This window comes from Rhizoctonia solani, chromosome 4, assembly GCF_016906535.1.
Source record: "Rhizoctonia solani chromosome 4, complete sequence".
NCBI lineage: Eukaryota > Fungi > Basidiomycota > Agaricomycetes > Cantharellales > Ceratobasidiaceae > Rhizoctonia > Rhizoctonia solani.
In genome coordinates, this window is record NC_057373.1 from 2,083,524 (window position 1) to 2,108,660 (window position 25,137).

General features: G+C 47.6%; 9 protein-coding genes across 9 annotated transcripts; 5 read left to right on the forward strand and 4 right to left on the reverse strand.

Moving 5' to 3' along the window:
* Positions 1-641: 641 nt before the first annotated feature.
* On the reverse strand, positions 642-1,188 carry RhiXN_00688 (uncharacterized protein; the record flags this gene model as incomplete). The annotated part of the gene is made up of 2 exons (XM_043320507.1): positions 642-943; positions 999-1,188. The coding sequence occupies 2 exons, from the start codon at positions 1,186-1,188 to the stop codon at positions 642-644; spliced, it is 492 nt and encodes a 163-aa protein (XP_043179519.1).
* Positions 1,189-3,448: 2,260 nt separating this feature from the next.
* RhiXN_00689 (uncharacterized protein) lies at positions 3,449-5,596 on the forward strand (the record flags this gene model as incomplete). The annotated part of the gene is made up of 6 exons (XM_043320508.1): positions 3,449-3,529; positions 3,617-3,625; positions 3,690-3,785; positions 3,923-4,828; positions 4,969-5,181; positions 5,258-5,596. The coding sequence occupies 6 exons, from the start codon at positions 3,449-3,451 to the stop codon at positions 5,594-5,596; spliced, it is 1,644 nt and encodes a 547-aa protein (XP_043179520.1).
* Positions 5,597-6,194: 598 nt separating this feature from the next.
* Positions 6,195-8,232, reverse strand: RhiXN_00690 (glycoside hydrolase family 47 protein; the record flags this gene model as incomplete). Its single annotated transcript, XM_043320509.1, has 12 exons — positions 6,195-6,416; positions 6,474-6,695; positions 6,727-6,765; positions 6,821-6,940; positions 7,008-7,053; positions 7,108-7,210; positions 7,261-7,489; positions 7,548-7,619; positions 7,674-7,780; positions 7,830-7,839; positions 7,896-8,159; positions 8,212-8,232. The coding sequence occupies 12 exons, from the start codon at positions 8,230-8,232 to the stop codon at positions 6,195-6,197; spliced, it is 1,455 nt and encodes a 484-aa protein (XP_043179521.1).
* Positions 8,233-10,863: 2,631 nt separating this feature from the next.
* Positions 10,864-13,642, forward strand: RhiXN_00691 (cohesin subunit rad21; the record flags this gene model as incomplete). Its single annotated transcript, XM_043320510.1, has 17 exons — positions 10,864-10,918; positions 11,059-11,122; positions 11,174-11,305; positions 11,359-11,431; positions 11,493-11,699; positions 11,738-11,769; positions 11,820-11,919; positions 11,981-12,073; positions 12,134-12,313; positions 12,366-12,462; positions 12,513-12,620; positions 12,676-12,792; positions 12,847-13,042; positions 13,097-13,224; positions 13,284-13,344; positions 13,395-13,516; positions 13,569-13,642. The coding sequence occupies 17 exons, from the start codon at positions 10,864-10,866 to the stop codon at positions 13,640-13,642; spliced, it is 1,839 nt and encodes a 612-aa protein (XP_043179522.1).
* Positions 13,643-14,011: 369 nt separating this feature from the next.
* RhiXN_00692 (O-FucT domain protein) lies at positions 14,012-16,249 on the forward strand (the record flags this gene model as incomplete). The annotated part of the gene is made up of 10 exons (XM_043320511.1): positions 14,012-14,267; positions 14,318-14,457; positions 14,520-14,620; positions 14,686-14,797; positions 14,853-15,054; positions 15,132-15,252; positions 15,310-15,457; positions 15,513-15,684; positions 15,739-15,928; positions 15,979-16,249. The coding sequence occupies 10 exons, from the start codon at positions 14,012-14,014 to the stop codon at positions 16,247-16,249; spliced, it is 1,713 nt and encodes a 570-aa protein (XP_043179523.1).
* Positions 16,250-16,569: 320 nt separating this feature from the next.
* Positions 16,570-19,672, reverse strand: RhiXN_00693 (AMP binding enzyme; the record flags this gene model as incomplete). The annotated part of the gene is made up of 12 exons (XM_043320512.1): positions 16,570-16,662; positions 16,725-16,791; positions 16,853-17,043; positions 17,104-17,286; positions 17,755-17,829; positions 17,887-18,175; positions 18,233-18,290; positions 18,344-18,406; positions 18,467-18,724; positions 18,779-18,936; positions 18,989-19,381; positions 19,431-19,672. 12 exons carry the CDS (start codon positions 19,670-19,672, stop codon positions 16,570-16,572), a joined length of 2,070 nt encoding a protein of 689 aa, XP_043179524.1.
* Positions 19,673-20,132: 460 nt separating this feature from the next.
* On the forward strand, positions 20,133-21,773 carry RhiXN_00694 (pre-mRNA-splicing factor SPP; the record flags this gene model as incomplete). Its single annotated transcript, XM_043320513.1, has 3 exons — positions 20,133-20,178; positions 20,230-20,512; positions 20,561-21,773. The coding sequence occupies 3 exons, from the start codon at positions 20,133-20,135 to the stop codon at positions 21,771-21,773; spliced, it is 1,542 nt and encodes a 513-aa protein (XP_043179525.1).
* Positions 21,774-21,900: 127 nt separating this feature from the next.
* On the reverse strand, positions 21,901-22,453 carry RhiXN_00695 (uncharacterized protein; the record flags this gene model as incomplete). Its single annotated transcript, XM_043320514.1, has 2 exons — positions 21,901-21,948; positions 21,998-22,453. The coding sequence occupies 2 exons, from the start codon at positions 22,451-22,453 to the stop codon at positions 21,901-21,903; spliced, it is 504 nt and encodes a 167-aa protein (XP_043179526.1).
* Positions 22,454-24,584: 2,131 nt separating this feature from the next.
* On the forward strand, positions 24,585-25,081 carry RhiXN_00696 (uncharacterized protein; the record flags this gene model as incomplete). The annotated part of the gene is made up of 3 exons (XM_043320515.1): positions 24,585-24,701; positions 24,776-24,886; positions 24,944-25,081. 3 exons carry the CDS (start codon positions 24,585-24,587, stop codon positions 25,079-25,081), a joined length of 366 nt encoding a protein of 121 aa, XP_043179527.1.
* Between the last annotated feature and the right edge of the window lie 56 nt (positions 25,082-25,137).

Consider the following 25,137-nt stretch of genomic DNA (forward strand, 5'->3'; position numbering starts at 1 on the left):
AGCAGCGAAACAAATTCATCAATCACGTAGGATCCGTGGATCAAGCCTATGGCCTTATTGTAACTAAATCGAATTTGTGAATAATTTTCCTCTGTTTCAGTACGCATACATATATTCAATTGATTGCCCGACCCAATCATACGAAACTATGATCTGATTGAGCCGAAATCTACCACGCATCCAGAAAAAGCCCACACCCGGGGCAATGATTGGTAGCTTTGCCAGTAGCCCTGCTTTTCCAAGTGGATCCCATTGACCAGTATGCGCAAAGCCGGATGTGGGGTCACAATAAACTAACGATGGAGTCAGATGATGTAGCTCAGCCTTGTTGGTATGCGTGCAATGTGTAGGTACATTCGGTGAGGGGTTAGTATCCGGCATTGGAGTCTATACGAATATACTGAAACCCGCAGGAGGCCCCATTGAAGTCCTGAAATTCGATCGAATAGACGGAAAGGCTAATCAAACCACTCTGCCGCCAGTCCTATAACCTACCCTATAGTGAAAAGTTTCAGTTAAAGATTCGAGCCCAAATGTGGTATGTATCATGGTTTAGTGCGTACGAAGGCCGCATATGAACGAGTCGCCAAATGGCGAAAGAAATATGAGATAACCTCTCCCCAAGTGATTGAAATCCAAAACTACATAACAGTGCCACCTGTGCTACTTTCACGACGAATCCAGGACGCTTTGTCGAGCTCATTTTCAACGAACGTTGAACATATCTCCCCTACAGCTCCTAGCTTTTCGCTCGCAAGTGCTTTGTTCAATGAAGCGAGACGATTGAGTAGCTGGTTGCGTTGCTCAAGTAGGGTGAGGGATTCGTTCAAAATTACTGGCGCGAGTTCGTGAATCTGACAAAGGGAGATCGAGCGAGAGCCGGATTCACTCTTATGGATCTTGCAATTGCATTCAGGCAAATTTCCGCGGCAGGATGAAATCTCTGGTATTGTGTGAGGAATATTGGATTTATACGAGCAGGTCTATCGAACACATACTGACCAGCGTCGCGTCGTAGCGCACTTGCCTGATCTGGCCCTCCCATTTGAGCCAGCAAGTCACATGGCTGAACCGATTTGTCGAAAGTTTCACGAAACGGCGACGCTGCTGTGTTTCTCTAATACGAGCAATTTCGTGAATCGGTCCGCGCCCAGATTCGTGCTTCATGCGACGTAATTGACTCAGCATGATAGCAGAGTTAATGAACGTGGTTTCTCCCAGTGGGGAGGAAATTCGTCTGATAGTTCTATTTGATCAATAGCAGGAAGTGAACGTTCTCAAGTTCTTTGATGGCAAATTTCTTAGTCAGGATGGTCGTAACTTGAGGCAATTCGTAGGGCAGAGATAGTGTATAACTCAAAATTGGGACGCCGAGGATTGCACTATCCGAAGCGAAGCCTTAGTAATTGTCTCGTAATGTTTGTCTATACTCACGGTGCGTACAATACTCGAAGGGCATTGTAGAAATCTATACTATCTGCATCACAGATAATTTTGACACGGTTGCGGTCTGAAATATAGCCTTCTTTACGGGTCGCTCGGATGAGGCTCCATTTTAGCGAGTTTGTTGAGTTGAAACTCGTGAACCAGAAAACCTGATCACCGGTCTTTTGCTATATAAGTTGGTGTTCATAGTTATCAGCTCAGGAACGGTACCCGTACTTCAACATTCGCGTCTTCAAAGGCAAACTCTGGTGAACGTCTTAATATAGGTAAATGAACGGCACATTAGCGTTTGGCTGTATCTAGCACAGTGAACGGTCCAACCATTTTAGATCTTGTTCAGTTGCGTCTAAACCACTCTCCTCATCACCCAGCGAAATAAGCTCGGCTTCAGATAGATCCGATGGTATTTGTTCGGACTTAGATGAGGGTCGGCGTTGTTGAGGCCTGCAAGCATTGCTTATCCTCCTCTTCCATTTCTGGTTAAATGCTAGAAATCGAGATGATGAGGCCAGTTGAGGTGCCAACTAGCGTGTCGCGATTCACCACGATTGCCCATCACGTGAAACGCGCTAAACAAAACAAGTGTTACAGCTGCTCGAAGCCAAGAATTCGAATCGACTTGGGATCTGGAGCCACATGACTCAAAACACACAACTAGTGGTTTATCCACAATACTCAGGCCAACATAATGTGGGTAATCATGGGGTCGGATCCACTCGAGACCCAACACTTCAAACTATTTGGGAGGCTATCGCTGACCAAGCTCCGGTCCTATTCCATGCATAACACCGGATTTTCATAGGACTTTCCTCAATTTAAATTATAATGGAGCCCCATACCACCGATATGTTAACAGGGAAATGTCCACTGTATAACAGGAACAGGAATTTGGTACCATGTAGGGTGGCGTGGCATGATTGTAAATGGATGAGTTAAGACCTCGGTCACTGCAAAAGAATGTCGCGTCAGGTTGGACACATACTATTCGAATGGCTACGACTTGTATGTGTTTATTGACCACTTAGATTACCCCTGAGCCTTTTGTTTACAGTCACATATAATGTGAAGGCGTGGTACTGGCGTTGTAATGAATACGTGATCTCCGTCGCGGCCCTTATTAGCATATGCATTCGACCTCAGTAATCGGGATTAAATATGTAACAACACTCGTAAACTACTAGTCATAAGCTCGCTTAAATACAGCTGTTTTATGAATTCTTCGACTACAATAATTGTTATTAATACAAGAGCCGAAAAGAGAATATGGGACGGGAATTCGGTTGTCAAGAGCGACGGTAGCTTCACATCCCAGATAAGAAGGGTCAGAGTACAATCCAAACCTGGAAGAAACGATGATCATGAAGCTTAAGTACGTCAATAACTAGTCACAGCCACTTGAACACGACATCAATTCAGGGCCGGTCAGCCCTGTTACCGATTTGTCTAAGATACGGTTTCATTATGCGGTTGTAATTAAAACCTCCGAAAATCACTGTAATAGTGGAAATAATTAATGAAGATTATAGGGCCAAGGGTGAGGGCGGGTGTATTTTCAAGACGGACTGGTTGAAGAAGCAAGAGCGCGTGGCGTAACATTCATTACCCAATTCGCGAACTGTATATGGGTGACCGGACCCAGGACCCCGGGTCTAATGATCACGACCCCGTTTGTCTCCACCGAATCAAGGTGGTCCACAACCTCAAAATCCCCAACACATCCGGCGCAAGTATGTTGTCTGCACTTGAGTCTTTGGCGATATATCTGGAGGAATATTCTGACCATATTTGGTCTTGTGGCCTGTTGTCTTAGGTGACGGACCGGTGCCTCGCTGCGGATCGTCCTATTCGTCTTATGAACAACGAACACCCTCGCTATAATGTTCATGTCCCGCCCATTTCAAGAAAACGAAAAGTAGACACGAATGTACTCTCTACATCATCTAATTCTTTTATGTGTGTACACCCCTTCGAAGGCTGCTATTCCATGCCTACAAATCACACAATGACTTACTGGACCATGTTCTACCAGACAAAACTACCAGCCGCTCCAACCCGTTGCCCTGAACTCGACTACCTTACACCCGTGAGCTGTTCAAAGGCCCATCAAGCCACTCCAAGCTGACTTCTTGCTTTATTTCTTTGCCGATCCTAAAACAACTCCGACCAATAGAACACGCCTGTAAGTGTTCATCATTTTTTGATCCCGGCTCTCCAATCGATACTCATGCATATTTTATCTCCAGAAATGCTTCCACCTTTCCTTCCGCTACAATGTCAGCAACATCGTATCCCCATCGCTCCCGAGGCCCCTCTGCCCAGCCTTTTTGGGCGAACTATGGGTATGTGTCTTGTTATCTGGGCGCTTCTGATGCCTTTTCCATGTGCACATCGATCTGTTTTTTTATGTGTCGACAATTGTCTTTTCCTTCTAATTATCTCTACATCTACATGTGACTGATTCGTAATTTACAGGCAGCGGACTATTCTAGGCAGCGGGCAACTCATGGGTCACTCCGTCCACTTGGAGGATGCCACCCCAGTTGAAGATGGGCTTTTCTCCAAGGTTGATATTGATGTTAGCCCAGCTTCCAAGCGTGTTCGTCTCGCTGCTTCGTTACCTCATCGGAGCTCCCTCTCCGGGTCCCGAGATCCTCTCCCTGCACCTCTCCCGACTACATCTGCCAGCCTCCCGCGCCATCTCAAGGCATTTGCCCGAATCGCTCCCCGTCCCCGAGCACGGATCATTGTTGCCGACGTTCATCGAATGGGACGTATTGCTGTTCATGCGGATGTTTTTGCCCAAATTATTGAAGCTGAGGAGCGGGTAATGGGGCCTGGAGCTGCTCGGACCCGAAGGGCCTGTCGACGAGAACGTCCTAGATCCATATCGGGTTCCACTAGTTACAGGTCTAGCACCGATTCGAGTATGACCCACACCTCGAATGATAGTATCAGCACGCTTTCTAGTGTCCTCACATCCGATCTTGAGGATGGTTCTGGCGTTGCTGGCCCTTGGCCTGATGCTCAGTATCCTTGGTCTTTTACGGCCCTTCAGGTAGAAGACCAACGCGTGCGAGCGCGCCACGCAGAGCTTGCCCATGTCGAACAGTGGCTCGCAGCTGCCGATGACGAACATGACAACGACGAAGAGCCTGCATGGAACAATTCTGCTTCCACCCTCGAAGGGGAGCTTCCAGGGCTCGGTGAGCTGCCGGAGTTTCCCACCGGACCCATTATCAACTCTAGTCTCTCGGACTCCGTGGCCTCCGATGAAGATGGAGCTGATGCGCGAACTGCACTCCTTGCTCGAGCATCCGTACAGGATTTCATTGCTCGTCGCACGGCCCGTGCGGTCGTTCAGCACACACCATCGGGCGATGTAGTACGATGCATTTGTAGGGCGGGGTTGATGGGCGCCCTATGATCCAATGTAGCGACTGTCGCACTTGGGCACACCGGATATGTATGGATGCCCCCGTAGTAGGCAATCACTGGCGATGCTGGCGATGTGCCCCCTCCAAGACCGCACCCGAGTCCGTCTTCCAACCCACGTTTGTACCCAACTCGACGCCCAGCCGCCGGATCGTCGTACCTCCCCCCATATCCACGCGCGCCCCACAATGGCAACCTTCGCTCCTGCTACCTCCTGCTGCAATGCCTGAAACTCCGGAGCGGACCGCCCATTTCCCTTTCATTCGTTCATTACCCCACGATTCTTTGCGGATTTCGCTCGACGTGATACCGATGACGAAGGCGACGCCGAATGGCTGATGGGTCTCCCAGACGGCAACGTATGTACTCGACTGTGCAGTCTCCCAAGCGAACCCAAGCTCTGGAAGAAGACGAGTTTATGCATGTCGAGCCCTCCCCAAGCACACCTCCTATTCGATCCGATGGAACTACCACTCCGATGACGCCAGAGCGCAGCACCGAGCCTAGGCCGCAGCCCCATCATTCTGGTAGTACAATTGCAGATAGTGCAGGACCTGCGTCCCCCGCAATTGTAGGAAGCGGCTTGTATGCGGGCGCGGGAGCTTGCTCTGGACCTGGCGTTTTCTCAGAAGATGTTGGCGTGTATGCGGGCGAAGACTCCCTGTTCGACAACGACGTGTACACAGAGCATGGCAACTGGGGAATGGGCCAAATCTAAAGACTTCTTCGGACGTCGATGTGCGACGAGGGGACGCTGTGATCAGTTGATTCCAAGGCAAATAATCAGAAATTTCAAATATGATTCCCGTTTTGATCAACACGGCCTTGTTTTCTTGGACTTGGTGATAGCAATGATGTTCTGAAGTCTGCTACTTTGTTTTCTGATATCGTATAACCCACTTTTTTGGTTCCGGTTCGGTTATCCGAGCCCGACCCGTCCTTGTTCACCAATGTGATAAGGATTCACACCTCTATGTCTATGGTTAATCTGTCTATTTCGCGTATTGTAAACCCCTTATATGTACACAATTGCTACTATGTTGTTGCTATCATCATTTGTAGTTCACCAGTGCTATTCCAAGTACCCTAGAAATTTTTATAGGGTACTTGTTTTGTCTGGATAACTGGATGAGGACTAAGGTTGAACTGAACTTGTGAATAATTAATCTCGAAAAACCGAGACATCTATGCGATGGTAGACCCGGTGAGCAGGCGCTGTGGGGCCAAATTTTGATAGATTTAACGGTTAACGTATTTTACAACCAGTTCGATACAAGAATGGATATGATTCCTTGGATGACGAGGCTGGTATCAGCCTATTCCTCCTTCAGCACTCGGTGTCGGAGCCTCCAAGAAGTACCAAGGAGAATAATGGCCACGATCCAACCTAGGGTGTTCAAGTATGAAGCTGACCTAGCCATTGTCACTGTTGCGCGAACGGCACGTAACCTGAATGGCTCCACTGGTGCCACCCAACGGGTAATGGCATAGGTATTGAGTAACGCGGGTGCTATCAACGGATGGGCCTCGGTATTTACCTGGCGAGAGGGTGATCGTTTGAAGTCGGAATCTGTGAGATATAAGTTTTAACGCACCACCCATTCGTCCAAATTGATTTTCTGGGGATCGGCGAATGTCAAATAGAGGTACTTCAGCACCTCAGCAAATAAAAATGTTTCTGTTTGATTAATATAGGATTCTTGTTTGACCAGCCGCACGTCATCAATACCAACATAACCACCATCGAGCTTGCAGTACTTCTCGATACTCATCAAAGCGGCATGCACGTTTTTGGTACTGGAAAATAAGTTGAAGGGCTGAATTACCTTGAATGTATGCATAAATTACCTTTATGTCACCTGTTGCGCGCCAAGCATAGAAGTTACTCTATTTATGCGTAATGATGAGTGGATTGACCATATGTAACTAGTTATATGTATACCTCAAGTACTTCGGGACGAAGATCGTAGTACGCCCACATATTATCGTTGTAGGAGTAGAAACCATTTTCTTTATAGAAGGCCAAGTCATCTGGACTAGGGCTGACTTTCCCAGCTCGGTCCTATCATTTATAGCACATTTTTGAGTGTTTTTATGGGCAGTCAATTCAACTAGGTCGTGTCACCTACCCCGTCAGACCCCACGAATCCAAAAACCTCCGGCCCAAGGCCAGTACTACAAAGTTCACATGTTTCAATTAGTTTTGTTGATCCATGTGGGATTACGTACGCAGTCCTTTCATACGTATTCCAGCAAGAATCAGTGAGCCTCAATCCATAGTTGACAATAGTGTCGTTATCAGTCAGGCGTCCTCCCATGATCCAGTTTCCACCTAAGCAACTGGTAAATAGTGCTAAATATAATGAAGTGAAGGGGCCGTACCATGAAAGCATCCCAAGTGGGATCCAAGGTGCCTAAATGTTCCATTGTACCACTCTCCTAAATACAAAAGTCCCTTTACGTCGGTATCAACTGCTTCTTGAGCAAGATGAGTTATCGAGGAGTCAACCGCAATGAGCCATTGCTTTGTCCAGATAGGGTCGGCATTATTCGTTAATCTTCCGTACTTGATCAGGTACTCGAAGTAGGAGTCGGATCCAGCTCCCCATGTCTGCAAGTGAAACATTTATACTCTAAGAAGTTTGAGTAATTGATGGTATTACACTCACAATATATGTGCCATTGGGGTTGTTTGTTTTGGGGTCGACCATCTGAGCCGGGAGGCCAGGAAATGGGGCTGGCTAATATATACAGATCAAAACCCGCTCGTGAAATATAGGCTGCGGGGTGCTCACGAGAAGCCCGATGCGACGCATAGACTTCTCAGCAAAAGTACGGTATTTAGTGTTCCCTGTATAATCACTGAGCTTGGACCATTCAAGTACGAGAGTTCCAGCAACAGCTAAATGTATGCTTCAGATATTTTAAAAAGAAATTCCCATATGTCATACCCAATCCTGTCTTGTGTACAATTAGTTTGGACACCAATGCAGTGTGAACTATTTCTCAGTGCTCACCTCTTCGATGATAGGCTGATTGGTTGTAAAATTAAGTTCGTTGTATGGTATATCGTTGTCTCCTACCCAGCCATATACCAGCTTCTCCGCGAGCTCTTGGGCTTTATCTATCAGTCTTTTATTACTTTTTCCGTCTAGTTCGTAGGCGGACAAAATCCCCCCAATATATCTGATGGTACTTTCGAATAGCGAGACGGTAGAGTTGGTTTTGCTTCTACTAAAGTCGAGGTCGAGAGTGAATTGCACGCCTTCGCTGAATAAGTCCTTAAGAGTGTCGCATTGATATCGTTGAACTATATGAGAAGGGTTTCCGTACCTCCAATCCCATAATATACATAGTTGACAAAGAATCTACAATGGTCGCTCCCCACCCATTTCGGTCTAATTTATGTATAATGCGTGAATTCAGTTTGCGATGGTGTCGACGTGTGTATTTTGGGTTAGACAGTCAAACTAACCGTCGACGTAACCGTTAGTAAGGGGTGCCAAAGAGTCATGTCCCCAAGCTGAAATCCTGTAACTTTGGTACGCAGATTTAAAGATTTCTATTACATGTTGAGCATTTTCTGCCGCGTCGGGTCTTGGATTTTTGTGCAGCGTTGGCGCTCTAATACACAGACCCGATAAGCCAACCACTTACGGAAGCTGTAGGTCAGGCCTTTGTATGTTGCCTGCAGAAACGAGTAGCAGTGAATTAAGTAAGAAAGTGGTGATGCGATAGCATAACCAAGTTTTGACATGGGGCCATGCTTGACGTGTCCTGCGGCTAGAGAAAGGCTGACACGGGGCTCGAAACTGGGATGGTCGATGCACCAAAGATATATCTAGGGCGATGATAATGGTTGTAATATTAACCTAGTCTTAGCGGGTAGTAGGTAGTCTGTGTCTGTTGGCGATTTTGGCTTAGTACCAGCCAGAACGGGAAATTGGGGATTGGAGCGGCCAGAGGAATTCGAATACCAGGGTTACAATCATGTGACTAGGAGTATTTGGCCAGTTTTTATAATCACTTGCAATTAATTTGTGCGGCTCCTATTCGTCGGTTAGCTGGCACAGGTCATTATTGATGCTGGTTCATCCTATGTATGCCTCATTCAGTACGCTTTAAGGGGTCCGCGCTATGGGTATCGATCCTCCCAAATGGACATTCAGTACTTCAAATCCCTGTTCTAATTCATCAGAAAGAAGCTCTAAATTTCGCAATAGAGATGGTCTTTTATTATTTGATGGTCTTTCCCACTAATTTTAGTATTTTTATGCTTTTATTATGCTTCTATTTTGCTCTTGGGCCTTTAAAGGACCAAGGAACCATAGGTCAATTTGACTAAAGTCTAGTTCTTTATTCTCTTCAAAGGGAAAACCGGCCGTCTTCGACCAATGCTTGATTCATACACGTGCGTTATTTGGAGCAGTTGCAAGCGATAGTCATTGTATGAATCGTCAGCCCCTTGTGATTCGTGCAGCGGCTCATCTCGAGCTCATCCCAAGGCTCATCCCTTCGTGCTCTCTCACTAAAATGCATTGTGCCGATTCATTCGATCAAGGTAGATAATCGCGGGAAAACTTCACGTGATAGTTCTTGCGAAATACAAGATCATGCCACTCGCTTTTGTGGGCCGACTAGTGTTTCATAGACCTCCACCTAGCATCCTCACACGACCACCACCGGCAGCGCGTGTTTTTCGTCACAACTACACACCCCGAAACTTTCAGCGTTTACTAGGACACGCGCGATGGCCACTGAAGCCGCACAATCCAAGGACTTTGCAACGATTGATCTTTCTGAATATGACCCCGAACAATCAAGGCTCATGGATGAAAGGTGCATAGTGGTGACGAAACGATAGGGCTATCGGTGCACTTGACAAGAAGACGTGTAAGCATTTATCTCTTAGTGTAGGCCGTCGGTTGACCGTTGGCGTAGGTCACCTTATGAAAAACATCAATAAGGGCCTCTTGCATCGCGCGTTTTCCGCGTTTGTCTTCAGGCCATCTGATGGAGCACTCCTCCTTCAGCAGCGGGCGAGTGAAAGATCACATTCCCGGATATGTGGACCAATACCTGTTGTTCGCATCCTTTGGATGATTTTGAAGAGGAGAAAATAGAGGAGAACCAACTAGGTGCGCCGTAACTGCTTAGTTTCATAAGTATCGTCCTGAATGCGAAGAATTAATTTCCCTTAGGCGTCGGGTGGCGGCGTCGAGGAAACTAGAGCATGAGCTGGGCATCCCTAGAGATCAAACACCAGTTGATGGATTCCAGTACTTAACGCGGATCCATTACCTTGCTCCTAGTGATGGCCTATGGGGAGAGCACGAAGGTACACTAACCTTGCCCTAAACCCATTTTAAATATAATAACTCTGCCCTACAGTTGACTATATTCTCTTCATGTCTGGGGACGTTATCGTAACTTCAACCCGAACGAAATCCGAGATTTCAAGTATGTGTCCAAGCAAGAACTTATTGCTATGTTTGAAGATCCAGGTGGGTAAATTGGTTGCGCGACCAAGCTACATGATTTATGCCTTAATGCATATATTCAGCCAACGCATTTACTCCCTGGTTCAAACTAATTGCTCGAGACTTCTTGTTCGGATGGTGGGATGAATTACTCGCGAGGAAGAAGGATGGAAAGGTGGATGTAAAAGCCTCGCAGGGCTAGTCGATGGGTCTAAAGTTGTAAAGATGGTGTAAGGCCATTGGTACACATGTTTGTTTGACCTTGTTGTAATATACGCATTACCGGACCTGATCGACTTGGATAAATAACTCCCAAATGTGGACAGTCAATCCCCAGAAGAACCCTGATTTTCGACGGAGTCGATCTCTTGAACATCGGGATACCTAATCATGACAATGATTTTCCAGAGCTGGTTTGTTGACAGACTCGTCCTAGTTATAAGTCATGCTTGGGCGGTTGTGTTAAGCCCAAGATCATTTCCTACCTGCACCCTCTGCATATTCCATGTTTTTCACTCCAGAATTGCTTGCAAAGCGTGATAGCGGATTGGTTTACTTTGGTATGTGATTCGCATGTATTCCACATACCTAGCCAATTCTGTGGGTGTCTAGGATGGCAGCTACCCTGGGTAAGACGTCGATTGGTAAACTAAACCGCGCAATGTCTTGAGCGCAAACATCTCAAAACTCTGCGAGTTAGTTGCTGAACCAGCGGAGCCCCTTGCACTACGCCTGAGTAGTAACCTTCTGGTCGGTGTAGTGCGGTACGTTGGATACAACCCTGCGTGTAATTCTAGTCCCTTACATGTTTACAGCGTTTATAAGGTCAAGCACGACCTGTTTCTATCCGAAGTAACAACGTGCTTTACTACTCTCAAGCGCACTATACTAGAGATGAATGCTGCGGAGGCCAGTGTGGCAATAAATCTAACCTCTGGGAGTGTACGGTGGGTGATCTATGCCCATGTGCACACCTGTTGCTCATTCAGGACTCCATCAGGTCTGATGCGATCACCCTCAACGTCCCGGAACCAGGCACTTCCATGGGACTCGAAATGGACTTTAGCTACTTTGTGAGTTTTTCCCATGAGTGTGTCTCGGACAAGCATGTGCTGAAATAACATTGTTGCGTAGATATGGCAGGATTTCATGGATGTTGGTTCATCTGGAAGAGGCAATGGGCGCCACTCCAGTCCCCTCGGGATTACATCCCAAGATTTTACCGGCACTCAAACTCAGACGCAAGCGCACAACGATCGTCCGCTCTACACGCTCGAGGAATCGTACGAGTTCCTCACTTCCAATGAACCCGCCGGATTGGATACCGCTGCCATGGACTTGGTATCCTAGGAGAGGATTTTGACCTCGGACTAGAACAGGATGCGTTTGGAGATATCGTGCCTCTCGACGAGTAAGCCAAAGGTAGTCGCTTTCACATTAGACACTGACAGCCCGCGACAGTTCGGAGCTCACCAACCCCAGCTTTTATACAAAGAAACCCAAGTCGAAGCCGAGGGTCTCCACCAACAATCAAAAGAATACTGACCCAATGTATGCTCGCGTAAGTCGTTGAATTATGATATTTGTCCCCCCTAGTGCGTCGAATGTCTAAATAGATATAGGAGCCGAGTGTACCTTTTGAGCCGCTCAATCTCGATGACTGGGCAATAGGAATTTATCCCTCGTCCTCTGGTGTGGCCTTCCAGGAAGTGGAGGTGTGGTCGGGTTCTCTTCTCGCGTTGGATCGATTGAGCCGTTGAGGTTCCAGTCGCAAGAGCCTATCATTTGATGTGAATTTTCCGGATCCACCACAGGCGGGTAATGTCGTCGATGAACACAAGCATATTCCACCACCCGGTCCAAAGAGACCCAAGAAAAAGGCCGGAGTTATTCAAGATCGCCGTACAGAACTAACAGATGATGAGCTTATCGCCAGTCGTAACAATTACCTCAAAGTAAGTTACGATTAAAGTTTTGCGATAAATGGATCTGACTGAAACTCTTTAGGAACAAGGAAAGCTACGGATCGAAGTAGAGTTGCGTCGCCAGGAGCGAGATGCGGTTCGTGTGGTTGATGTGTGGATGGAAGGAGTACCGTACGGCTGTGAGTTGCATTGTCGTCGGTAGAATACGGGAGTTAATTTCAGGTATTAGTCGATTGTCCAGCCCTTGAAGATTGGCTCAAACAATCATTTAAATCCCTCACCTACGATAAATCAAATAAGAGGAAGCGTGATGAAAACGAAGGTTTTGCGGCCCCATGTGCGTTGCATTCCGAACAACGACCAAAGCACGGCAACTGATTCAAGTTGACTAGCTCTTCCCAAGCGCAGAAGAGAAGAGACACCCAGCCAGGCTCCCGAGATCGGAAGAAATGCTGGAACACCAATGATGAATTTTGGTGGCGAGTATGGTTGGGGGATAGGAGGCATCGGTGCGTTAGATTCGCGCGCATATAGCCAAGCCCAACGTGCTTACCGGCTTAAAGGCTCAGAGTTCCCTCGCAGCTCATCGGTTGAACGGGGAATGAATCCATCTCGACATGTATCTCAAACTCCAGAAGACATCAATATATCCCAACGCAGTGGACTTTTGCCATGGGACAATGTGGGCATTTCTTCGTCTACGAACGGGGGCGCTGGTCCCCTGAATCCGCTTGAGGGGGATGAACATATCACAGTTAGGTAGTTCAGCCTCTATGTCAATATTTTCTCTTGTATGAATAAGTTTCTTGGCAGATTAAAGAGTTTTAGTCATAGTGGGCGAGGAAGCTCCGTGACTCTATCTAGGCTGTCCGCTTCTCCAGGAAAATTTGGGCCGGGGTTAGATGCATTAGGCTCTGATGCGTTCGAGATGAATGACGTTGGTGAGCCCGGATGAAGGTTTCACCATATCTGGGGAATTGACATATATTGGATAATGTAGTTGGTGGGCAACCAATTCAAACCGAAGTAACCCTCGAAAAAAATTCGTTCAAATTCCTCGAGTACGTGGTCACCATGACTTCATCGGCACGACTAACGAATTGAATAATAGATACGCGCGCATGCAAACACGAGCGCTATCGGATTCATCAGGAGGGGTCATGTTCAGTAGTATTGCGCCACAGGAGTCGAGCACGGCTCATGTAGCAGCCTCGGCCTTTTATCACACGTTAGGTATGCAGACAGGAGCCAGTAGCGGTATCTGGTACTGACAATATCGTCATAGCGCTTGCTACAAAGTCGGCAATACGTGTCAAGCAGGCATGGCCGTTTGGAGATCTCGTAATATATACTTTGTAGTACCTACTATATAAATATTCGTCATCGTTCTGTCTTCAATTTACGAGGCAGATTATTCTTGCATCGATGTCCGAAGGCATCATATATTCGGCCATGGGTTCAATAGTGCGCGATAGGCAGCTTCCGTAAAGATAATTTCTGGAGCATATGTCGTAGATAGGCTCTGGGTCCGGATGCCCATAAACCTGCAGGCAATCGCCCCAGTATCGCCCCAGCCACAATGGGCTTTATTGTTCAGGGTTCGAAAGAGCTTCCGCGGCATGAAACAGGCTCCTTTTTTGTAATGGATATATATATATAATGGCCCTTTGGTGGGAAATGACCTGTTTCAACCCCTTTTCTCTGACCCGCACACTGAACGCAACTACGATGCCGTCACGCGACGGGTCGGATGTCCACTCGCCGCTGCTACTACCTACCCATGTCAACGAACGTCACTCACCGAGGCCTCTCAAATCACATGCGCCGCGTACGAGGCGATGGCTTCAATTCTACGGAACTGCGATCATCACTGGTATTGCCTTTCACCTTGTGTTGGTTGGCCTTGGGTCTACAGAGGTAGTTCGGCAACGGGTGCCGGCATCCGTTGGCGATTGGCTTCCTGGTGGTCCCAAATCGAGCGAGGGTAAAACAAGTGTTATTCACGGTAAACCCGACTGCGCCCCACCGGCCAAGGCATTCCTCCGCCAAAGACGCAGGCCCAGAAGATCGCTGAAGAGGAGGCGCCATGGACGATGGACCAAATTCGGCAGATGGTTGGCCGTACCAAAGGCTACTACGCCCGCGACTATAGCTTAGGTTTGGGCTGGAATAACGTACGTTCTCCCAAATTGCACAACATAAGGCTTCTGAGGCTAAATTATCCCCAATTCACCAGGTCCGATATATCTTCGAGGCTTCGCTGTTGCATGCCCAGTTGCTTAACCGCACCCTTGTCCTCCCTTCGTTCATCTACGCTCGTGCTTGCGAGTGGGATATGTGAGTGGGTATCTAAATATCTCGATTGAACCGCGCTAATCGAGTCTTTACTTCCTCACGGTCAGTCAAGTATGTGCATCTTTTGCTCCTATGGTCAACCGAGGGGATGCTATCGGCTGGGGGGAATGGCGTAATTTGCCGATCGAGAAACAGATGGGATGGCGTATTCCAATAGGGGTAGGTGCCCCATTACGTTTTCTCTATAGAACGAATAACGAACCGTTTTCGGCAGGTCATGCTCGACATGAACCATCTGCGTAAAGCACATCCAGTTGTCACCGTTGCCGAATATCTGCAACTCAACGGCATGTCCCCCTCGATCGAGTGGTCAAACGGCGCTTGGCATAGGGAGATGTACCAAAACGACGGGAAGATATCGATCCATGAGATTCCAAATAACGAATACGATCCTAAGCTACGGTACGCGTTGAAATGTTACCATCGCATCCACCAGGCAACGAGGACAATCCATTTTCCGAAACATTGCTCGTTGCACTGGGTGACCGCACAGTCATGGACTTGGAGGAGGCCGCAAAGGCTCTGAAAGATCGTGTGGTAATCTCCGGAGATGACCAGCTCGAGGCATTCCTTCGCGAACATGGGTGGGAGGTTTTACATACCTATCGCGGCGCGTGAGTAATAGCATGGGTTCGTTTCCATCGATCATCTGAATTACTATTGTATGGCAGGCTTGGTATGGACTATACCAAGAGTGTTGTAGAGCCCATCAAGCAAGTCGCTCCTCGATCCCGCCTACGCGGCATGTTTGACGATTACAATCACATAAATGAAGAGGTACTGATCCTCGCTGGGGAGACTCACCTCAACCGTAAGCCTGTAAGCATTTTATCTGTATCCTTGGTTTACGGTTCTGAACACTGTGACTACAAAGGGTGGTCTTCGATTTGTCCATCCCGAGCAACAGGCTCATTTTGCTTCAACCGTCTTGCACGACATGCGTCCTACCGGCCCCGTTCGTCGCCTGGCCATGAAACTTCATGAGCGTATGCAAAAGATTGTTGGAGGCAGACAATGGATGGGTGCCCATATGCGTCGTGGGGATTGTAAGTTACACTTGTGTGGATTCCGTAAATGCGCTCCTAAATATTTGTCTCCAGTTGTTGATCAAGGCTGGGTGATGGAGCACAGTATAGAAGGCCACTTGAGTCGAATCACGCAACGGTTAAGCAATGGCCGAAAAATTCTCCAGGAAATCTACGACACCAAGCAAATTCAGATATACGAAGTTCCAAATGTCGAGCCAGAGCGGGATATATTTGACCGACCTCCACCGCTGGAAAGCGATTCGTGCGTCACACCTATGCCTCTGCCGGTTTCTTCCTAATGCTCTACTTTAGATTCTATCTTGCTACCGACGAACGTTCAAGAGACGGACTTGGTTATATTCGAAGCAATGGTGGGGTATTGATTGAGGACCTGCTTACCTTGGAAGATCGTCAAGAGTTTGGGTGGCCGATCATGATTACCGATGTCCTTGCGATTATCGAGCAAACGGTCCTCAGCCATTCAGCCTACTTTTACGCCCACGCGATGAGTAGTGTTGGCGGTGGCGTTGTGAATATGCGCGCATCGCGAGGGGCTGACAAAAGAACTGCGTTGATTGATTAACTGATAACTAGAGTCTGGACGGGTATCGATTTTTGTAGCAACTATGAAGGCACGGCTTTTTCGTTATGCTTACCTCCTTTGAACTTGATCGTTCTTTCCATCACAATCTTACAAAAGGACAGGTTTTGTTCGTTTTTTTTTTTGTCTAATGAGATTATCTGGTATGATTTCTTGAAATACACCTGTATATTAATCTTATATTTAATCATTGGTCCTATATACTACTGTATATAAGAAATCGTAATGAGCACAGTAGATCATTTGCACGCGCACAGTAATTAACCCCTCGATCATATCTGACCCTTTCTTTGGTCCTGGATTCATGACGCATCTTCGAGATCGTGCCGCCGGGAGAAGTACCACGCGGGACGCGCCTCTAGAGGCGCATCAGCAGGGACCGCTTTGATCACGACCTAATCCATGTATACATATGTTAGGTTGATGGCAATATCCTCCAAGACGTTACTAAACATACCCCTCTTTCTTCTACCCCAACACAAACATCCATTCCGATTTGCTCACCGGCTGGATACGGGCGGATACTAGTGTAAATGCATATTTAGTTGTTCCGCCCAAATCCCCCCCCCCCCCCCGCCAACTCACATGTACACGTTCTCTCCAAACACGACACCGTCGCCTACAGGCTGAATGGTGAACTCTCTCGGTTGGTCCAGAAGGACGGATGCATCGTTCTCTAAGCCAGTGTTGTGAAATCCAGTGAGTTGAACACCGGGAGGGTACTTTTGTGCATTTTCAATGTAAAACGTGTTATTTCCAGCACGCTCGATTTTCCACTGATAGAATCGCGGTTTGGATCTAAAAGAATGCTACAGTCCGAGTGTTTAAAGACTCACGTCGCGATCGTTGAACGTGGAGGGTACCAACGCAGCCATTTGTATCTGTTCACCGAACTCGTTTCGGGTTGCATACATACCGCCCACCCCCATGTTACGGTTTGGGATGACCTGGCGTAGATAATATATCCCCTCTGTAGGTCGTGTGCCGCTGTCTGTGGTTGCATTCTTGGTTCCGTTGTCCTAAGCGCAGAGTTGAGTACAGTGATCAGGACAGCTGTCAGTGCAAGATTGGGTCTAGAAAGAAATACCAAGGGTATTTGTAGTAGCCTGTTCTCATGACTAACTCAAATGAAATAAAATTAGGGAGTAGGCGCTGCCGTTCTATAAATGCACCGAGTGCATTCTAATAGCACGCCTATCCTTTAGTCGTGAGCTATGGTAAATGCATTTACCGGCATGTTGTGTGCTTGTGCAGTCATTCACAGATAGGCTGGCCATGTTATACCTAAGGGTCGATTTAGAATATCGCTGACAAAACCCAGCATACAGTTTAACAGTAACGGACCAATGTCATCTCTATCTAAGTAAAGTAATCTACAGTAATTAGCAAGTTTAAATGAATTATCGCAAGAAAGCCGGTTCGTATAATGCAATCGTTCTTTACAATTTGGCCTTCGTCTCGACCGATTTCATGAAGGCATCACGCACGTGGCGCCTTTGCACCTTGCCAGTGGCAGTCTTCGGAATGCTTTGCGTAATGACAATCCTCTCTGGGATTTTGAACTAATAGATGGTGAGATTAGAGCCCCAAGATACGTGGAGTAGCATTGGCGGTCATACCTTGGATATTTTTCCCTGCAATACTCGCTTGATCCTTTCGCCTTCCTCTTTCCCGGTGCCCTTGTCCCCTGAGTCCAGGACCACCGCGGCCCATACGACTTCGCCATACTTTTGGTCGGGCACCCCAAAGGTCACTGCTTCGTGTATTCCTGGAACGGAGAGTAAGGCAGCATCAACTTCTGCTGGTGCAATTTTTTCGCCTCCACGGTTGATAAGCTCTTTGATACGACCAGTAAGTTTGAGGTGTGGTGCTGAGGGCTCGGGGAGTATGAGGCCTTGGTCACCAGTTCTGAGAGCGGGTGGACTATCAGCTACAGAATGTATTTGTCAATGCAGAAGTGCGTACCGGAACCACCTTCCCTCCCAAAAGCTCTCTTTGTTTGCTTTCTCGTTATTCCAATATCCTAGAAACCATGTTTACCCACTTGCAGGCACGACAAAAGTACTTTCAGCCTACCCTTAGTCACGTTTGGTCCCCTTACGCAAATCTCGCCTATCTGTCCGCGTTTGACTTGCTTTCCTGGTTAAATTAGCTCGGTGAGACAAGGAATAGCTTGATGTTTGGAAAGAAAGGCCGCACCCGACTCGTCTCGTACACTGACTTCTACCCCTACCCCCACTCCTACTGTACCAGGTATGCGGCATTCAAATGTGTTGGAGCACATTTGATGGCTCGCTTCTGTCATCGCATACGCTTCAAGTACTGGGGCCCCAAAGGCCTTTTCCAAGCGCTCGAGTGTTGCAGGAGCAAGCGCCGACGAACACGACCGGATGAACCTAATTTTGGGAACAGTTGAAGGAAGCGGGGTTGATAACAGTATTTGGTGTATAGTTGGCACTGAAAGCTATGTAAGCTTCAAGGATCACAGCGATATTAATATCGAGACGTTACCGGCTGTATACCAGTTGCATTTAGTAGTGATAAAATCACTCCAAAACCTGGAGGCCGCAAACTTTGGTCGTATCACTACGCTGCCTCGGCTCGCCAAGGGCGAGAGTAGCCCGCACAGTAAGCCATGGACGTGAAATAGTGGCATGACGAGGTATGACCTATATAATGTAATCGAACCGGGAGTGAAATAAACATGCCAAATCTACTAACCTGTCTTTTGGGGTAAGTTTATAAGTGTGTATAATGTTGGTTGTTGTTCGAAGGAGGTTTGCGTGTGTGAGTGGTACGGACTTGGGCCGCCCTGTTGTGCCAGATGTATGGAGTACCAAGGCAACATCATCTCCGTGGGGCGGCTCGTTATCAAGGCTCTGCTTTACTGTTTTACCACTTTTTATAGCTTCGAACACCAACTTGACGTAGGGTCTCCCGGCTTGAATCCAAAGCTCCAATGCATTCACATTGCATTTCCTGGCTGACTCGAGTGCAAGGGGAGCTGTTTTGGATGAATCACGGGGAAGCAAAACCACTCGAGGTTTCGTATCTTCCAGATAAAAGTTGAACTCGGAAACGGAATAGGCCGGGTTGAGGGGCGCAGAAATAGCACTTGACTCCCAACTCAGTTCAGGCAACTTGCGATATTGGATACACCTACCGAGCAGCACCGGTAGCAAGAAATCCAACTACAAACTCCAAGCTATTGACGAGGCTCATCGCGACGATGTCTCCGGCAGCAACACCTTCATTCCGGAGCAAGTTGCGTAATTCAAGAACAAGGACTCGCAATTCAGAGTAAGTGACATCAACTTGAGGCGAACCAGAAGCAGATGCCGGGAGTGTGAGGGCGAGCGCCTGCTCGTTCGGTGTCAATGATAGGAGAGTGTATGAGTCTGCCATATGGGTTGTGATAAGAGAGGGTGACGGACAAAGTCAGTAGAGCACGGCTGCGCTTAAATCGGGCTGAATCGTCACGGTGATATCAGTTCGGTACGGCATCGTTCAATTTCGTACATCCGATTTATAATTAGCGCCGATGACGATCAGGGTACTTCATATAGTTGGCGACCACATCTTCATTATATAACTGTCACCGTGATAGTTTGGCTGTTTCACTGGCGGACCGGGGCGGTGTCGGAGACGCGACACACCACGAGAGCTTGGCGTGTATATATGTCATATTTAAACTTCTGTTCGATGCCTCGGGAAGCTCTGCCAAGCAGTTCGGACTGGGAATCAGTCACGAGCAAAGCGCTACCCTTGCTACTGTACTCCAAGCGCTCGATTCCGCAGCATAGCCTCAGGACTGACATCAATACCAATATTATAGAGTGGGTCATGTCGCCCATGGCCAGCCACCATGTCGATCTCTCTTGACAACTCCTTGGTGTTGTATACTCTTCAGAGTACGAGGACCAATCGTCCCATGCTGACCAATGCTAACTAATGGATTGTAGCGCTGAAAGACGAGGTTGATTCGCCTCTTGAAGTATCTTCTAGTAAAACTGTACGTCCTGGGGACGATGACTCACTACTAGAGTCCCTACAAGAACTGTCCTCGAAAGCCGTGTCGTTTTCAACATTTATTACCACGGCAAACAGGCTGACTGCCCAATCGAATTATGTAACCAGCATAGAGTGGAGGGCTGCACCACAAAACTGTGCGGGTCACGAATACGTCGTGCTCTATGTTTCTTCAAGCCCGCGAGTCCCTCCATGTCTTGCGATACGTCTTGACAGGTTTGTCAGTTTAAGTATACACTTGTACTCATTACTTACTAAATCTAGATATGGGAAATTGGGTATTCGAGGGCGATGGTGGAATCGAACCCCATGGAGCTTGAAGCCAAACGATACCCGAGCCGCTACTACCGTACTCGCTGGTCCAGTGGGACATGAAGTTGCCGATCCCTCCAAGGGCGAGTGTTTTCAAAAGTACCAATATTGGACACACGCGCTTCCATCCACCGAACTAATCTCGGATCTGAAACGATCACTCGAGAACGCACGTAGAGACACATGCACCGTGGTCAACGAAAGCCTACGTCGTTACGAGTCCAACGGTCTATACCTCCCTAATGCGAAAATTGGGAGGCGCTGGGCTGATTCCCGTGGGTTAGAGTATGTCCATGCTGATATCGCAAACGTGTTAGCAGAAGCGATGGACACCGGGATCCTTAGGTGTATGCTGCAGTCATTCTGCGTTCGCTTTTCCCCTTCCTGGTTGGTACCCTTTGTTCCCCACAAAAACGTGCAAGTAAGGCAAGAATACGGCCGGATTATTGAGGACTATCGCACCAGACTTTGGAATATAATTGACTCGTGTCCAGGACTTGACTCCGAGGCCCGGGCTCGGCTTCGAACTTCCTGGGGCGTGAAAGAGCCACCCGTGCCTCCATCCATCCTTATCCAGCTACTTAATCGCTCGCTTTCTGATCAGGCACTTATTTCGCCTTACATGCCCATCGCAACGCTATCGGACGTTGCATCTCGTCTTGATACCATATGTTCAGTTATGCCCGAATCAGGTGCAACAACTTTCATGTGTCGTCTGTATGCTCGAACATTAGTGGGTCGATTTCCCGATGAGCTTTGGCACGGGTACACTACTTCTACTCCACCTACGCCTGTGAGCTTGATGCGTGCGACCTGGAAACGGGCAAAAGATAGCGAGATATTCTGGGTGTTTTTCGATATCATTGTCCAATGGCTCATTTTCCTGTTTTTGATTCCTGTCGAAGGCGTCTCCGGAGCTTGGGTGTTGGTCTTACCTTTTATCCATGCCTGGATTCAGATCCCTCTGTGGATAAAAGAACGAAAGTTTTGGCGCCGACTATGGAGAGTTTATGACGGTAGCCCTGTACAAGCTGAGGGGGAACCGTGGCATCATGATGACGATCCCATGTTGCGGCATAGTAAAACTTCATCTTATGGGGACAATACGGCGAGAATAGCCCTGGATACAGCAGAAATAGGGCTGGAAGTCTTTCGAGAGCACTAATGTGGAAGAAGCTTTGGGTCGGGGTAGGTGCTGATTTGCACCATCTAATTCTGTGCACATTGTATTGGGCGTTTCGTATGAATGTTGTTGTGTGACCCATGTATTTTCATAAGACAAATATCAATAGTTAGAAAGGCAACGATGGGCGTGCTTTTGTCCTTTCTTGTATCTTGGCCTAAATCACAAATCAATTTGGCACATATTATTCTACTCAAAAAACATACCGCTTTAGCCTCGGCGATCCTCTTGGCCATGGTTTCCATTCTTTTTGCCACAAACTCGGCCCTTTCCTTCGCTTCGCGTTCCCACTTGTGGCCCTTGAATCTTCGTTGAGTTGAACGAATCCCCACGGTCGATTTAGGCGCCGGTTCGCCCTCCCAGTTTAACGCCGGTAGACCACTTGAAGCACTAGCCACATCACTCCTTTCGCCAGCACCATCTTCGCGGCGAGCCTTCACCCCCGGGGGTAGTAATCCGATGACCCCATCTGCACGGGCCTGCTTCACGAGTTCTTTTTGTCGACGCAACGAATACCGGGGACCGTGCCAGCGGCCAGTTTGAGAATTTTTCTGAGGAAGGAATGGGTTGGGGACCAGAGCCCCGGGATTTGGCGATTGTGCTGCGGCACGTTCAAGGAAGCGTGCCACGAGTGTATTTGCTGTACGAACTTTGGCGGGCATGGTGTATGAGAGAAACAGGAGGGGATCTACAAAGAGTCACGTGATATATTTGGAAGAGTGTAAAACGCCGTTAAAGAATCGCAAGCTCACTTCCCAACTACACCGGACTGTCGGTTATATGCGCAGGCTAACGCGGAAATTTAGTTAATAATTGATCTTCTCAATACGCACTCGTCACTTAAGGCTATTCTTAACATATGTCCTCGAGGCCGCGTTTATCTCGTGAACCCCTGCACGATTATCATCTATCCCAAATTTACCATGTTGTTGTAATAGTGCTATCAACCACAAGTATCAACATCGTTCTCATTGTAGGCTTAATACTCTAAAATACCACCTGACATCCCCGCGATGGGGTCTTTGGGCCCTGTGCTCGGTAACTTCTCAGCGTGATGTCCTCCGATCCCAATGTGACCGCACGCCCTCTTTACTAATAGCCATAGCGTGTGTCTGCGACAGGAGGTCTCCTATTGATGCACAGACGGGTTATTTTTCTATCAGAAAACTCGTGGCAGTATCAAAATAGTAGCTCCCTACTGAAATATAGTTTAGAGCGAAAGCATCAGAAGGTGTTTAGGCTTGGATGCGATTATGAGGACGGTCAGCCTGCCGAGCTCTCTGGATTGGATCACCCACCCCACCTAGCAAAAGCTCCAAATCGGTGGGATAGGATCTGCGACAATGGACTATGAACTATGTCGTGGTTTGATACTTAAGACACTTAATGAATAGGATCTACTGGCATTGACCAAACAGCCAAGGCAAGGCGATTGGCCCCACGATAGGCTACAGTCCTGTGGTCATCAAAGGAGTCAGAAGAACCTACACTTAGTTGTGCATGACTTCTATTCATAAACAGCGGATACGGAATTGTTCTCCCACAGATGTGCTTGATCATTGAACTTCAAGTAACCTGAATGTCAGATTGGTGGGGCGCTCCAGCTCCAGCTCCAGCTCTAGTATGTGTGGCATTCAAGAGACAGCGGAGTGGCTATCTCCACTTGCCCTTGCCACGACTCACCGGTCCACCACGAGCTCGCTCAGATTAAGTGCGGGATCTCCCAATTGAGTCTGGTCTGTGTTATGTAGTCGGTAACTTTTACTCATCATAACCCGGATGCAAAAATCATACGATTCAAATAACTCATCAGATATAGACAAATGTCGTCTATGAACTGTTATAGAATAAATGAAATATAGTTTAAATGAGCCAAGGCAGTGAGTCTAGACAAATTTCGAAGCGATTGGTTTAGGCGCAATAAAGTTCAATAACTTGAGCGTGGATATATGAATAATTACCTCAACCGGTTTATTTGTCTCCAGAGGCGATCAAGGACCAGTTTAAGCGGTGACGATCAATGACATAATGTATGTAAAATGACAGAAGGGATTAGCCGCGGCTGATCTCTTCTAAAGTAGTCAGGACATCCTCAACAGTCTCTATCAAGTTGGCATTTCGTCGCCATGCCCCCTTCTCTTAAGATATCCCTAGGACCAAACGTAGACGAACTAAAAGAAATATCCTATAACGATGGTTCCACACATGTGATACAAAGTCAACTGTTTGATGGTGTTGTCTCGGTGCATATTAAAGGTGACTTTGGCGACACCAACAGTAGCAAGGTACGTACTTTAACGACGAGTCGCGTGCTAGACACACATGGTCAATAGCCTTACAAGGTAAGAATTCAGCCCGCGTACTTTATAGTGGGAGATAACCTCCGCCTCTACTCCACAGGTCGTTTTCTCAAGGCGATTAACGGAAATGACATCCTTTTCGGTAACATTTTGATCGACCTCTGACCCTTCCTTGGGGGTTCGGCGCAGCCATAAATCTTGCACAGTAAGTCGGGCAAATCAAGGAGATTTCGGCTCACTACCAAGAGCGGCACCGAAAAAACTTATTTATGTACCCATGTTAAAACAGGTATATTGACCCAAGTCTCGAACACGATCTGTACGGAGAGAAGCCATGGGCCCTGTATGTTTAAGTACATCCCGGTCAAACCGTATCAGAACTTACGTTAGATGTTACTATGCTTGCCTCCCATGGTTGTAGGTCTCCTTTCTTATCTACTATGCCATATCTTCAACGCATAGAGCTCGATCCTGCACTCCAATCCCGAGAGACATGCTGGGACCTATAACAGTGGAACGATCTATTCCACCTTTGGCTCCTGTGCTCGAATCCGAATCCACGCCTGCAGAACGGAGAAAGTATTTTACTGATGAATCCCACCGCAAAGAAGTCATTTTACTCCACGGGTACGCACTTGATATTCAAAAAACGCCCCGCATCCTTAATCTGATATATCGTCTAAGGACTTGATCCAAGCCGATTTCGTACACGGCTATCTCCAATTCCCGTCACTTACGATGGCGCTCCCCGGGGGATTGCAGTTCGACCTAATGTATTATTATGATGAGCGGCCCGTAAGTAGACAGATTGAACATGCGGAACAAGTTCGCTGATGACTAATATTCACCAAGGTTCATTTTATCTGCAAGGAGCGAGGCACCGAAAAAACCTTGTTTGTTGTATCATTTGTGGTGATCAAGGATACTGGTGTACCAGACCAAGGGAACGACAATGATGCCACGCCCGTGGATTCTTCAGACATTGACTAGTTGGTCGAGGCATTACACCTGAGTACATGCACACCCAACTAACACTGAAACCTAGA